At 47.9% G+C, this 14,248-nt stretch overlaps 1 protein-coding gene across 2 annotated transcripts in view; it reads right to left on the reverse strand.

Annotated features, from left to right (window-relative positions):
- COL4A2 (collagen type IV alpha 2 chain) overlaps positions 1 to 14,248 on the reverse strand; it is a 169,083-nt gene that overhangs the window by 48,757 nt on the left and 106,078 nt on the right. For both annotated transcript variants that reach the window (XM_078070082.1, XM_036091057.2), the window contains exons 5-12: positions 12,893 to 13,027; positions 12,762 to 12,806; positions 9,773 to 9,889; positions 8,072 to 8,143; positions 7,712 to 7,747; positions 7,541 to 7,603; positions 6,105 to 6,140; positions 3,756 to 3,797 (exon numbers count right to left, since the gene is read on the reverse strand). In XM_078070082.1, the coding sequence (XP_077926208.1) occupies positions 3,756 to 3,797; positions 6,105 to 6,140; positions 7,541 to 7,603; positions 7,712 to 7,747; positions 8,072 to 8,143; positions 9,773 to 9,889; positions 12,762 to 12,806; positions 12,893 to 13,027 (546 nt within the window). The remainder of the gene's footprint in view (positions 1 to 3,755; positions 3,798 to 6,104; positions 6,141 to 7,540; positions 7,604 to 7,711; positions 7,748 to 8,071; positions 8,144 to 9,772; positions 9,890 to 12,761; positions 12,807 to 12,892; positions 13,028 to 14,248) is intronic.

Raw genomic sequence — 14,248 nt, forward strand, 5'->3', positions numbered from 1 at the left:
TGCTGGAACAAACAATCCTAAAATTTGTATGGAATCAGAAAAGACCCCGAATCGCCAAGGAGATGTTGAAAAAGAAAAACAAAGCTGGGGGCATCACGTTGCCCGATTTCAAGCTATATTACAAAGCTGTGATCACCAAGACAGCATGGTACTGGCACAAAAACAGACATACAGACCAATGGAACAGAACAGAGAGCCCAGATATGGACCCTCAACTCTATGGTCAAATAATCTTTGACAAAGCAGGAAAAAACATGCAATGGAAAAAAGACAGTCTCTTCAATAAATGGTGCTGGGAAAATTGGACAGCCACATGCAGAAGAATGAAACTCGACCGTTCTCTAACACCACTCACAAAGATAAACTCAAAGTGGATGAAAGACCTCAATGTGAGACAGAAATCCATCAAAATCCTAAAGGAGAACATAGGCAGTAACCTCTTTGACATCGGCCACAGCAACTTCTTTCAAGATACATCTCCAAAAGCTAGTGAAACAAAAGCAAAAATGAACTTTTGGGACTTCATCAAGATAAAAAGCTTCTGCACAGCAAAGGAAACAGTCAACAGAACAAAGAGGCAACCCACAGAATGGGAGAAGATATTTGCAAATGACACTACAGATAAAGGGCTGGTATCCAAGATCTATAAAGAACTTCTCAAACTCAACACCCAAAAAACAAATAATCAAGTCAAAAAGTGGGCAGAAGAGATGAACAGACACTTCTCTGAAGAAGACATACAAATGGCTAACAGACACATGAAAAAATGTTCATCATCATTAGCCATCAGGGAAATCCAAATCAAAACCACACTGAGATACCACCTTACACCAGTTAGAATGGCAAAAATGGACAGGGAAAGAAACAACAAGTGTTGGAGAGGTTGTGGAGAAAGGGGAACCCTCTTACTCTGTTGGTGGGAATGCAAGTTGGTACAGCCACTTTGGAAAACAGTGTGGAGGTTCCTCAAAAGTTTAAAAATAGAGCTACCCTATGACCCAGCAATTGCACTCCTGGGTATTTACCCCAAAGACACAGATGTAGTGAAAAGAAGGGCCATATGCACCCCAATGTTCATAGCAGCAATGTCCACAATAGCCAAACTGTGGAAAGAGCCGAGATGCCCTTCAACAGATGAATGGATAAAGAAGATGTGGTCCATATATATAATGGAATATTACTCAGCCATCAGAAAAGATGAATACCCAACTTTTACATCAACATGGATGGGACTGGAGGAGATTATGCTAAGTGAAATAAGTCAAGCAGAGAAAGTCAATTATCATATGGTTTCACTTATTTGTGGAACATAAGGAATAACATGGAGGACATTAGGAGAAGGAAGGGAAAAATGGGTGGGGGGAATTGGAGGGAGAGATGAACCACGAAAGACTATGGACTCTGAGAAACAAACAGGGTTCTAGAGGGGAGGGGGATAGGGGGATGGGTTAGCATGGTGATGGGTATTAAGGAGGGCACGCACTGCATGGAGCACTGGGTGTTATATGAAAACAATGGATCATGGAACACTACATCAAAAACTAATGATGTATTGTATGGTGACTAACATAACATAATAAAATTAAAAACTACAAAAAAAAAGTTGTAAAAAGTATTTGATCAAATTATTTTTGAGACTTTTGAGGTACAGCTTTAGTGTTATAATAGTTTTTATAAAATATAGACTGTTTTATCAAAAATATTTATACGTTCTATTATAATATATTGCTTTTGCCCTCAGTGACTGCCAATATGAAATCTGGATCCAGTGGGCCTAAAATGTGCAAGTGCACTTAACATAAATGCTGGAGTTTGAGGTATCTGCTTGGCCACTGTACAAAAGTGATGAAGTGGTGAAATTAAATAATAAACCTATAACACAGAATACATTACAAATTGCACATATATATGTATACAATGATAATCCCTATGTTTTAACAGATATAGTTCCCTTCTACAGTAGACTCAAGGACGAGATAAACTGGGTTGATAAATGTACAATGAATATCAAAAAAGGAGTAATTAGTTCACTGATTTTGGAAGAAGGTATGATTGAACGTATCAAGTGTCTAGACTTTGGGAATGCATATAGGTAATACAGTATCTTGGCTCAGGCTAATCAGAAGTCCTCATTCTTAAAATTTTAAGTAAATGCTGATGTTTAGTTGTTATTGTTTGTTTCAGCATGGTTTAATAAGCAAAAAATTGTTTGGCAAGTAGCTCTGTTGGAAAGCTATGAGGCTTATTACATGGTTGGTAAAGATAAGGCGACAAAAATTTTCTCCTAATAAATACAGAAAATTTATAAAACAAGACATCAATTCATTTTTTTTAAAAAGCCAAAAAATGTGCACAAATTACATTTTTTTGATATTACAGTAATTTCATGAAAAAAAAAGAGCATTTGCCTTATTCAAACAGAATTACTATGTGTAAATAGTAATAGCATCCCAAACCCTTTTGTCCTTTTTGTAAAATATAGCTAAAAATGAAGTGAAATGATTAATCTTCCTTCCACTTAAGGCATAGCTAGGGGCTGTGGAAGAGTGTTTTTTGGCATTTTTATCATTAGCAAGAAACACTTTTCATGGGATGCACGGACGGTGAAGTCCATCAACTTGCCACATTATTAGGCAGGGCTTCTGCACCATGTGCTCACCTCCTTTGGCATCTCCACAGGTAACCTATATGACACAAATTGAGCCCAGATGTCACCTAGTGTGAGCAGGAGACAAGGGACAGGATGTGTCAGCTGCAGAAAGAGGGACTGGCAGGGGTATCCTGTGAGTCCGCTAACATTACATCTACAGAAATGCCTGGAACTGCTTGCTCACCTTCCCCTTACCTGTCAGGGCCTTGATATTTTCTTATTAATACTTGAATCAACTCTAGAGATTATAGACATTCACTTCATTTCCATCCTGCCTGACGTGCCTACTCTCCCTTCCGTTCATGATTTCTTCCCAGATTTTTCTTCTTTTTGTGTTATTTTACTATGTTGTCATATTTCATTGCACAGGTATTTACATCTTTATGCGTTTGGATCTTTCAATGTTTTTCTTTTTAAATTTTTTTCTATGATATTAACACAAAGAAAAAGTCTTTCTCTTCAAACCTGAGAAGTACTGGATCCCACTTAGTGCGCTGTCCCATCCAAAAGCACAGCGGAAAACAAAATGAAAATCTGCCAACAGCGAGGCCACAGAACAAAGGTATTTCATGGTGGGCCGGGGGTTTTGTGGTGAGGGCGATGGGTTACGTGTTGGTGAGGCTTTGCCTGCTGAGCTTTTCACACACGTGGCCTCAGGTGACGCTCGCGAAGGCCCACGGTCCCTGCCTGCGGCACGCAGACCCTTACAGACACCCACGCGGTCCTCCTGCTCGCCTGTGAGCCCGGCCGGGCCGTCTGCCCCTGCACGGGCTCCGTGTTGGCCTCTGCTTCCCGCCTCAGTCTGCCCAGTCAGCTCGAGGGTCGCCGCGCTGGGACACCTCGGGGCAGCGCCTTTACTCTGTGGGTGCTGCAGACGGCCGAGGTCATGTCCGCGTCAGAGGTCCGGCCGGGGCTAACCTACCTGCGGGCTCTCACCATCTCAGCGACCTGTCACTATCACTGAAGCCCCTTCCGCAGCCCGGCACTTTACAGTGATGGTTTCCTATGCAAATGGCCCAGACAACCGCATGGAACACTGTCGTTAAAATGATTTATTTCCTAATTGCTAAGCAGGCCTCCGCTTTAATCTCTTAGGTTTCCTTACCTTTTCACCCTTTTCTCCATAAAAGCCAAGTCCTCTGTTGCCCTGAAAAGAGAATGATTTTTCTAAGTTTTCAAAAGTCATTCATCACAGTGAAATACTTTTTTTTTTTAAGAAAAAGAAATGTAAGGTCTGCTTGCAGCATACTGAACGATTATCCTTGCAGAATATTCCAGAGTCCCCTCCCCAAAGCTATCTGACACAAAAGAAAGTGAATGTCTCTCCTTTTGCGAGTTCCACATATAGACCACGTAACAGGTGTCACGTTATGTGAACTGGGGCAGGCTGGGGTCACGTGGGGTTGCAGAAAGCAGCACCTCCCAGCGCCTTCTGCGCATTCCCCGAGATTAGGTCTGAGTGATGAAAACGATGGGGAGCAGAAACACGAAGTGCTATTCTTTAACACACATGTGCTTTTGAGAAATCTGTACTTTATACTCTAAGCAAAACCTTGAAAATAGTGGGCTAACATTGGAGAATATTTTAGTTTGTTGTTCAACCATCCCGAGGATCGGGCTGTTGGCTGAGTCATTAATTCTGCACTTGCTGTATGAGCTAGTGCTTTGCGACCGTCGAGCCCCCGGCCGCACGATGAACGCGGACGCCACGGGCGGTCGGAGCTTGTGTCCTCACCGCAGGTGCGTGGCAGAGCTCAAACCTGCTCCCGGGTCCCGTGGACTCGTTCGGACACCTGTCATCTGCAGAGATGATGGTCTCAGAGCGTGTCTTCAAGTCCAGCCCGACAGACCCGGGAAGCAGCCATCTCCCCATGGATCCCGTATCCGAGGATCATGATTCAGTGTCCCTTCTGCTCAGCCTTTTCTCATTTTGGTAAGATAATCCTAATTTCACAAACACTTCGATCTTTTTAATGATTTTAGGGGATGGTGATTCTCTGGGTTGGGCCCTGACTTAGCAAGGATTCAGCAGATTCACGAGGGGGGTGGACATATGTTGGAGAACAGACTTGACCCTGAAGCCCAGGATAAGCCCGACAAGAAGCTGCCCTCCACACTTACACAGATTATAGAAATCGTGCTCTTTTCTTTGGCCTGCAAACAACTCTGCTTCCTCCCCAGGGTCTCCCCAGGCCTGACGCGACAAAGGATCACGTGGGGCCCTATCTGGTCTTTCTCTCGGCAGTATCCCGCCCACCCCCTCCTGTACCCAGATATTCTCCAAAAATAAAAACAAAGCCTTTAATTAACTTTTGCTTTTTTGCTCCTTTCCCACCTGGCTGGGAGCTGAAATCAAAGCACAGAAATGCAGCCAGGCTAGATCAGAATGCGATTTGCTGGGGCCCCTGCCGTCCCTCTGCCCCGTGAGCTGGTTGTCCGAGTCCCCAGGAAGTGACCTGGCGGAGGGTGAGGGCTGTTTGTGTTGCAGCCAAGTGGGGATCTAAGGCGACCCTGGGGCTTAGCCGCCCCGTCCTACATCCGCTTCTCTTGGCTCTGAGCCTTTCCCACCCTGCTCGTGGCTACAAGACAGTGGGGAGCCCAGTGGTGGGGGCAGCAGGCTTAACGAGCTCCAGCCCCAGCCGGAAGCCATGTTAGAGGTGATGGGAGCAGGGGGGTGGGCCTGGGGGCCCCGGGGGTGGTGGCGGCCGAGGTCCCCGGGAGGTCACAGAGATGAGGTTTCCATGGGGCAGACATGGGAATGTGTGGGCCACGGATGGTCTTTCAACGTTGGTAAGGGCAGCCCAGCTCTTCTGACGCATGTCACGTCTTGATCACAGACTCCTGCTGTTGGTCTTGCAGTTACCCTGCTCACCCCGGTGACACTGAACCCTAGTTCTGTCTACAGGTTCTGGCAAGCCACCTACTTTCCTGTGCTCCGTCCAACTTAATAACCTTTCTCTGACGGGAACAGCACAGCTCTGGGCTCAAGCTTGACTTGAAAATCCCTGACTGCATCCCCAGAGGCTGAGGACCTCACCCTCGGGCACAAACAGCCTGGTCACATCTGGGTGAGAAGGATGCCACTGGTCGCCCCACACAGATACAGTCACATTTTGTCCCTTCCTGTGCATTCACACAAACTCGAGCTGCTCCTGCATCTGCATTTCCAATCAAACGTCCATCAGTGCGATTTTCACACAACGGCAGGCGTTCTGTGATTTGCAAACAACAAGTCATTCACTGCATCCACTTAGCAATGTGCCAACCACTGCAGGGTACCTCTGGATTCATCTTTGGCATTTATAACATTACGTCCTAAAAACCGACAAAATTGTTCTCATCACGAAATAAATAACACGCTGTTGTCCACCAAGTAGTTCTACGGTCAAGAAGGGTACGCACAAGAATGTAAGCACCCCCCCGGGCCCCCCCGGCCCCCCCATAACCCACTTACTGGCTGTCCTTTTGGTCCAGGGGGTCCAGGCGGGCCCTGCACAAATACAAAGAAATTTGTGAACTGTTTTCTTTATCCCAGGGCCCAGATAACATCTGCTAGAAAGCTCTGGGAAAGCCATCCCCTGCGTGTTCAGAAGCCTGTGTAGTATGCATAGAGGCTTCTGGTACATCTGTCTGGGCGGGGAGGAAAGCCTGGAGGCGGAAGGCCGGGTCAGGCCTGGCTCTCAGAACTTGCCGGCGGGCCGTGGACAGCTGTTCTGGGTGTGCTTTCCTGAGTTCAGACTTGTGACTTCACCCGTGTCCTACTCCGGCTTGCTCGGACCCCTTGCAAGGGCCCAGGCCCTGTCATTGCAGAGACTGCTTCTCCCGATCCCCCCTGGGGCTCCCCTTGGGACACCGTCTAGCACGTTTTGCTGGTGGGTCAGCAAATGTTCGTGAACAGAATTAATGTACAGGCCCAAACCGCACAGTTGGAAGTCCACCTGCAAACATCGCTATCTTTCTACAAAACCTTCAGTGTCAACACGGCACTCAGGATGAGGCTTCAGAACCTGCAGCTGTCCGATCAGCTCGGGACATGGCAGGTGCAGCCGTGGTTGCGGATTTCCCTGAACCGTGTGTGTGAAGAATACCCCCCTCACCGCTGCTGTGCGAGCTGTGAGCAAGCCGACAACGGTGTGTAGTAGGAAGGCAAACAACCTGTGACCACATGATCCTCATCTCAACGGCTTTCTGCAAGAAGGTCCCTCTCCACCTGGAGACCGAGCTCTCCTAATGTTGTTCGAGGCCCGTCTGTCTTACTGCTAAACTTCTGGGGAATGAGAGTCAGAGACCCGGTGGGGGCGGTTTAGCTCCGGACCGTTGCGCAGTGGGGGATGTGGCCTCTTTTTCCGGATCTTTCTTCCCTGCTGCAAGCCCTCCTTCACCCAGCATTTGTCCTGTTGCAAATCACTCGGTCATTCGAGTTGCAAGGGTAGGGAACACCCGCAGACCACCACTCAGGTGGGGCACTAGGGCCATTTTGTTCACTGATGTCTAATACCTCACTCGTGATGATGGCCACGCCCGGGCAGAGCCCACTACCTCCTTATTCACCGACTGCACTATGATCTGCTTTGCCCAGGGATAACAGGCCCCTGGTCGGCGGGCTGGGTGTAGGGCTGAGAGAGCTTCTGTGTCCCTGGAGGGACGCCCAGCCAGCACCAAGGCAAAATTTGACATGGTTGGTGGTGATCTGGTGCCCACAAATTTCAAGTCCTCATTCTTCATCCTTAATAGTACCAAAATGTATGCAAAGGTGACCTGTTTTGTCTGGACACTTTCTAGAGTGACCACAAGCATCCCAGCTGTCTCCTGAAGCTTCCACCCGCCTCAACACTGAAGAAGCTGGATCTCTAGAGGACGCCTCCACAGCGGTCCAAGAGTGGTACTTACGGGTCTTCCTGGAGCTCCAACCGGACCCATCTGTCCTATAGGCCCAGGACGGCCAGGGGGGCCCTAAGGGCAGGCAGCAACAGTAGGCCGTTAAGAAAGGTAGACTGGTATTTGGAGTCCTGAGTTCTTAAAGTTCTGCTTGGAACATTCTCTAATAAAAACAGAACTTACCTGGAAACCAACCAAGCCAGGGTCTCCGGGTTCACCCTAGTTAAGAAGACACAATGTTAAGGGTTCTGGTTTTTAAATAAATCTTTAGATCTAGTTACATTTTATCACAACCAGGGACTTGGTAATGCTACCTCCCATCTGGGGCATTGTGAATATAGGAAAGGTGTGCACCCACAGTTGAATATCACCCCAATGGGATAGCGATGATTTTTAACTTCATCATGGTGTTGGGCAGTTCCGCCACCCCAGGTGTCCCCCATTCTCGCATCCTCACAACTCAGCCATACTTGGAAAGCACCATCATTAATCAGGAGTTTACACCGATTACTCAGTCTCGAGTCCCGTATCTAGCGAACGTACCCTGTATCTGTCGCGGTCCACACTGGATAGCGCATACGGCTCGCCTTTCTGTCCTTTGGGTCCTTGGGGCCCCTATGGTAGCACGCATGCAGGAGACAGAGAAAACACAGAAACACCTGTTAACATTCAGTGCAGCTGTGGTCATCTGGGTGATTAAATATTGACCCTTATGGGCAATGTCTATCGCTTATTTAGGTTATTCTGAACACCAGTCACTACATTTAGCCACAAAGGTAAGACTTTCACTTTTATATTTACCCAATAGTATCTTCCTTCAAAGTTAAAATGGAAATATTTTATAGGACTTACGTTATTTTCAAAAACCCAAACAAATGCTCAGTAAACTAATCCTTTAGGATATCAACACGTCATTTTTTCTGCGTAATCATGTTTTTGTCTTTTCTTTGGCATTACGGTGTTAAAAATATTAACACATGCCCTGAAACACCATTTTTGGGAGAGATACTGGGTCATTCTCTTAAACTGGAATCGTGACAAATATACGTGGTGCGTATGCACATATGTATGTGTATAATTGTCTTTTGATGCCTGCTGATAAAATCAGTATTTTAGGGACGTCTGGGTGGCTCAGGCAGTTAAGCGTCTGCCTTCGGCTCAGGTCGTGATCCCAGGGTCCTGGGATCGAGCCCTGCATCGGGCTCCCTGCTCAGTGGGGAGCCTGCTTCTCCCTCTGACTGCTGCTTCCCCTGCTTGTGCTCTCTCTCTCTCTCTCAAATAAGTAAATAAAACCTTTAAAAATATCAGTATTTTAAAGTAATGGACATATTTATTAATAATGAAATTTTCATGATATTAGAGCAGACTAGAAAGTGATGGTCCTTGTTGAGAAGTTGAACCACACAAAAAAGACAGCCAAGGAAGGAGGACCTGCGAGGCGGGGGCGAGAAATCCACTAGCTTCGCAGGAAACATGGGGAAGAATGCGTGATTGCTCTTCCCCAACCTTAAAAACGTTCTCCTACCAAGTAAGATGTTGATATAACCCCGACTTTGCAATACTTTGAAGGTATGAGGGTCACAATATAGTCCTGAAAACCATTTCAAGATTTTTTGCAAAGACCTGAACACAGTCTACAAAATAGGTGAATACGAGAACGTCTTCCATTAAAAAGAGCTCACTTCTACCTGTCAGGGCTGGAGAATGTTTCTCACATGACAGAGGATTTTAGAATCTAACGAGATGGTGACTCACAGGGCATTCTGTCAAGCTGTAAGCCTTTTTATTTGAGTTTTGCTATTACTGTTACTCACTGTCACTAGAAATGCGGCCTGGGGGAGAATGCGGTGACACCAGTAAGATTGCACAATATAAACCAAGCCCATTATTTTCTATTTTGTTTACAGAATGAATAAGGAAAACGAAGTTCTTTGGACCCAGGAAAATCACACCGAGATGTCTGCAGGAACATCTCCTTCATCCTGACCGCCCACTGAGGACAGGGGAGCGACCTTCCTGGGGGTGCAAGAAGCATGTGGAGCATGCCCGCCCGCTCGCCCCGGCCGTGGGGTCCACAGGAGACAACCCGCCCTCCTTAGAAAGTCTCTCTGGGACAGTTTCTAAAAGGGACTTCTGGATGGACCGGCGGGGGGCACATGATGTCCTCCAGGCCTCTGCTGACAAGTGCCAGCCGGCTAGCTTCCGGAGCTAACCGCTGGGCGGCCCGCGCATGCCGGTACTCACGGGAGGGCCGAGGAACCCCTCGGGGCCGACGGGTCCCTGCCGGCCCACGTCTCCTCTGGTTCCGTTGCAGCCGTCGTAGCCGGGCGGTCCTCTGGGCCCACCTTGCCCGGGGTGCCCCTGGGACGAGAAAAGCAAGTGAGCCTTCCAGCACACACACCGTGGTTCTCATGAGTGGTGTGATAAGACAGCTCCGTATCTTCCCATCCTGCGTGAACCCACGGGAAAAGATAACCCAGAACGAGCAGATGAAGGAATGGAAGATTAAGTAAACAGGGGCACATGGGCACAGTTCTAAGCAGGAGAAAGCCTTCCAGACAAAGTTCTGTTTCCCAGGGGCTCTGGTGAAGAAGTAAATTGTCTCTGGTCTAGTGAGAGGTCTGTCTCAGCAGGGGCAGGTCACAGTCCACTTCGAAATTCTAGAAAACATTCTAGAAGCAGCCAGGTCCTGCAAGGACAACCGGGTGCCTCTGTATGTCATGCCCAACTGAGCTGTAGAGGGTGAGTCTGGCTGAGCCACATCCTACACGGGGAAGATTCATGCACCCTGGAAGGGATTTAATGTGACTGCGCCCTATGCAGAAGAACTGACTTCCTCTCATTTGCTTTCTTGGGGGGACACTCCTTTTTTGGTTTTAAACTCGAACAGAAAGCAAGTCAGATGTTCTGAGATGTTGGGAGTGGGGGAGGGAAGGCAATATGATCAACTGTCTTTCGAATGACTGCAGACAGTCAGGCTGAGTCTGTGGGCGTCCCACCTGCATTTGTCCCGTTCCTGCGACATCCAGGGGCTGGGCTAGTAACCCACAGTTTATTGTGCTGTTTCTTCCCACAGCAGATGCTCAGATATATGCTATCTTATTAGTTTCTTTAAAATTTTGATTCTGTTGACAGCAGACAAAACGTATATTCCAGAGTGATTTTTTTTGAGGTCATGTTGGATGCCTTTTAGATTTACTTTGAGAAATATGGGACATTTCAAGATAAATGAACAAATCCCACACCGAGGGCCAGGACCCTGAATGATATTAAGAAACAGGATGAGAGAAGTGAATTTTTCTTTGGGTGTACATCTCTTTGCTTTAGATATCCAAAGCCATTGCTTTGACTAGCGCCATCAGATAAGAAGAGCTATAGCAGACTTCTAGTCAGCCGTCTTGGGGGACAAGAGACATCACAACCACCCTGTGTATTGCGGGGCACGAAAGCTGATCCTTCAAATTCGCCTGGAGAAAACAAGCTCAGTAGGTGTCCTGCTCGTGATCTGTGGTATTCTATGATGCTTTCCTTAAACTGAGTTCTTCACTCTGCTCCTGATTTATCTGTCTGCTGCTGGTCCTTGTTGCCCTCTTAGAATCGATCCAACTCATTTGAAATTGTGCGCCAATTGGTGTTAGTTTGAGACTGTTCTTCAAAGAAAAATTTTAGTTATATTGAGCTGACCGCTTCTATTGGCTCAGCATCTAATTAGATACACCTCTAATATCTGACTGCATATCATGTTTTATGTCCGACTTCTAAACAGCTAAAATTAGCCCGGTCCTTCGACATCACATTCCTGAGCTGCTTCGAAGTGGCAGGTGGCCCTTCAGCTCACGTTTGCTGTTCCAGAGCCCTGTGGCTAGCGAACGAGGCCGTCTTGAGCAGCCTGGAGATCCCGCAGAAACCTGTCGGGTCCATGCTCACTCGAATGATCACTCCCTCATGTGACGATACTTCCTCTCTAACTTCTGAACTATTTGCTCCTCATATTAAATGATTATGAAGTGGAAAAACAAATTGAAATATGATTCAGATGAGTTACAATATTTTTCCATGAGATCACTCCATTTAAACTCAGATTTCAACTTCCAGAAGATAAAACGGATGGGTGGCCCTAAGAGCTCAAAGAAGCAGTTTAAAAATGGGTGATTTGGTTTGAGGCAGTTGGTAGGAAAATTCTCTCCTTGTTTACCCCTGGAAATCTACGGATTCTTCACCTCTGCCAATTTCTCAAGATTCTGACTAATGGGAAAGTGACCTCTTTACTTGGTCACAGCTGTGTGTTGTGACTGGTGAGCGTGAGCCCCCATCCAGGTGACACGGGGTCACCGCCACCCAGGCCTCGCGTCTCTGCGGGGGCTTCCTCTCTCTAGCTCCGGGGGCTTCCTTCTCCTGGATGTGTGGCTCAGGCTCCGAAGGACAAACTCTCCCTCTCTGTGACGGCTCTCACGCCCTCCTTCCCTCGCTCTCCTACAAGGCAGCAGCCTCGGGAATGTGTGTGTGCGTGCATGTTAACACAGTGACGCGGGACACGGTGCGCGGACTAAGGGCCCAGACATGTGCCTGTGGTTCCTGAAGCAGATGTCCTCAGACTTCAGCAGCGACGGCTGCGTGTGTGATAAACACATCTATCCCCACGGCCGGGATCTGCAGGAAGTGGACCCTGGGAAATCTCCTCGCGGGTCCTTGTGAAGGAGGCTGGGAGGCAGGCTGCTCTGTTTATTTTTGTATACCACAAGGAGTAAAGTCAACTGGGTTAGAAAAACACATTTTATTGCATTTGGAGATTTTCTCATGGACGAAGCCTATCTTGTCTTCTCGTTTCTGTGTGGATTGACTTCAGAGAATTTGGGAAGCTGCATGAATGTTCGGCAGGGCTTCATCACATCCGTGTTCTTGGCTGCGCTGCTCTGTCTGCAGGTTCCAGTGAAATTTCGAGGCCAGCTCTTATTGAGCATATCTGAGCAACACTCTAGCTTTTTATTACCAAACAATGTCTGGCTTCGGCAAAGGAGCTTGGATGCTGAGGCCAAGTCCAGAGGAACGTTTACAAAGGAAACAATCTGTCCGATATCTGACTGGGCTCCGGGGCAAAAGGACACACGTACAGTCCGCCAGGCTCGTGGGGCAAACAGAACAGGAGGCTGGGCAGAGACGTTTCTGTAAGTCCTACACCTATTGCTTAGCATGCGTACCATGTTTTAACATCCCAACCGCAGAAGACACTTACGGGAATTCCGTCGGCACCAGGGAATCCAGAAACACCTCTTGCTCCCTGTAAAGAAGGCGGGCAAACTTACCGAAGGTCAGGATGCCCACCGCCCGTCACAAAAGTGGAGGGAGACCCAGCAGTCACCGTACCACGTCTCCTTTCGGTCCTGTGATCCCGGGTGACCCCCGCTCGCCCTTGTCACCTTTGCGGCCCTGTAGTCCTGGGAATCCCTGCAGGCCTGGGGGCCCGGTGTACCCCTGGGGGCCCACTGGCCCGGGTTGGCCCTGCAGAAACAACAGAGTTCAGTCACCATTGGTCACTCCAGACGTGCATTTTCCATTGGGCTGCTTTTGAAACCACGCTTTTCATTCTCAAAGAGCTACAACGTTCCGAGAACATTCTATGTCAACTTCCATCTCCTGCCAGAGTTGCAACAGAGTGATTTCTGGCTAAGACAAGACCTAGAGTTGAAAAAGAAAAAGGTATGTTAAATGTGAGAAAAAATCACCCCAGAATAAGTGATGCTATTGCAAAATGCTAGTATTGGGTTGGGATGAAGGAATCAACTTACTTGGCTTTTTTAAAAGAGTATTTTCAGTTAAAAAGAAAACTGCAAGCAAATGTCTAAGATTGTCCTATCTCACTATAATGCACGTGACCAGTATAGAACTGTGTCCTGCACCAGGTATCACAATGATCCCCAGACGTCCAAGTGATTTGATCTTCTCCCCTGTCTGCACAGACGTCCAAGTGATTTGATCTTCTCCCCTGTCTGCACGCACACTACTCGCACCCACAGAGCAGAATTACAGGTTCCTGGAGCCTACAAACATCTATGCCCATAGCCATTGGACACGGACGGCTGTTATTAAAAAAAGACAAAATGCTGAGCAGGCAAGGATGTGGAAAAGTCGGAGCCCCGAGCCCTGTGCTGGGAATGTGGAATGCTGCAGCCGACGGGGAGCACGTAGCAGTTCCTCTAGGAATGAAACAGAGAACGGCCCTACGGTCCAGCAGTTCCACTTCGGGGGTAATACTCAAATGAGCTGGAGGCAGAGACACGAACCGGTATTTGCACACCTGTGTTCACCGTGGCGTCTTCCACAAGAGCCAAGGGGCGGAAGCACAGCGTTCGCTGGAGGACGAGGGATAAACACAACGGGGTCCATCCATGCCACGGACTATTATTCACCTGGCTGAGGGGCATGGGGCTCTCACCTCTGAGTTTCGGTACCCTTCCTACACTGCCCACTCCTTTTGGATGTGGGGCCCAGGCGTGGGGAAGTGGAGAGGAATTTCTCTGGGGTGGAAGATACGGATGGAGATTAAGGTAGAGTTGAAGGATGCGATCTACCCCAAAGCTTGGGATTCCCGCCTCCTCCAACAAAGGGGAATTATGGGAAGTCTCCGTAAGGCTCCCTATGGGCCAAGGTCAGTTTTGGAGTCGGCGGGTTCTCCTGCTCTACCCTCCATGTGTTCCAGAGGGTCCAGTCAAGGCAGAAATC

Source organism: Halichoerus grypus, chromosome 4 (genome assembly GCF_964656455.1).
Source record: "Halichoerus grypus chromosome 4, mHalGry1.hap1.1, whole genome shotgun sequence".
Taxonomy (NCBI): domain Eukaryota; kingdom Metazoa; phylum Chordata; class Mammalia; order Carnivora; family Phocidae; genus Halichoerus; species Halichoerus grypus.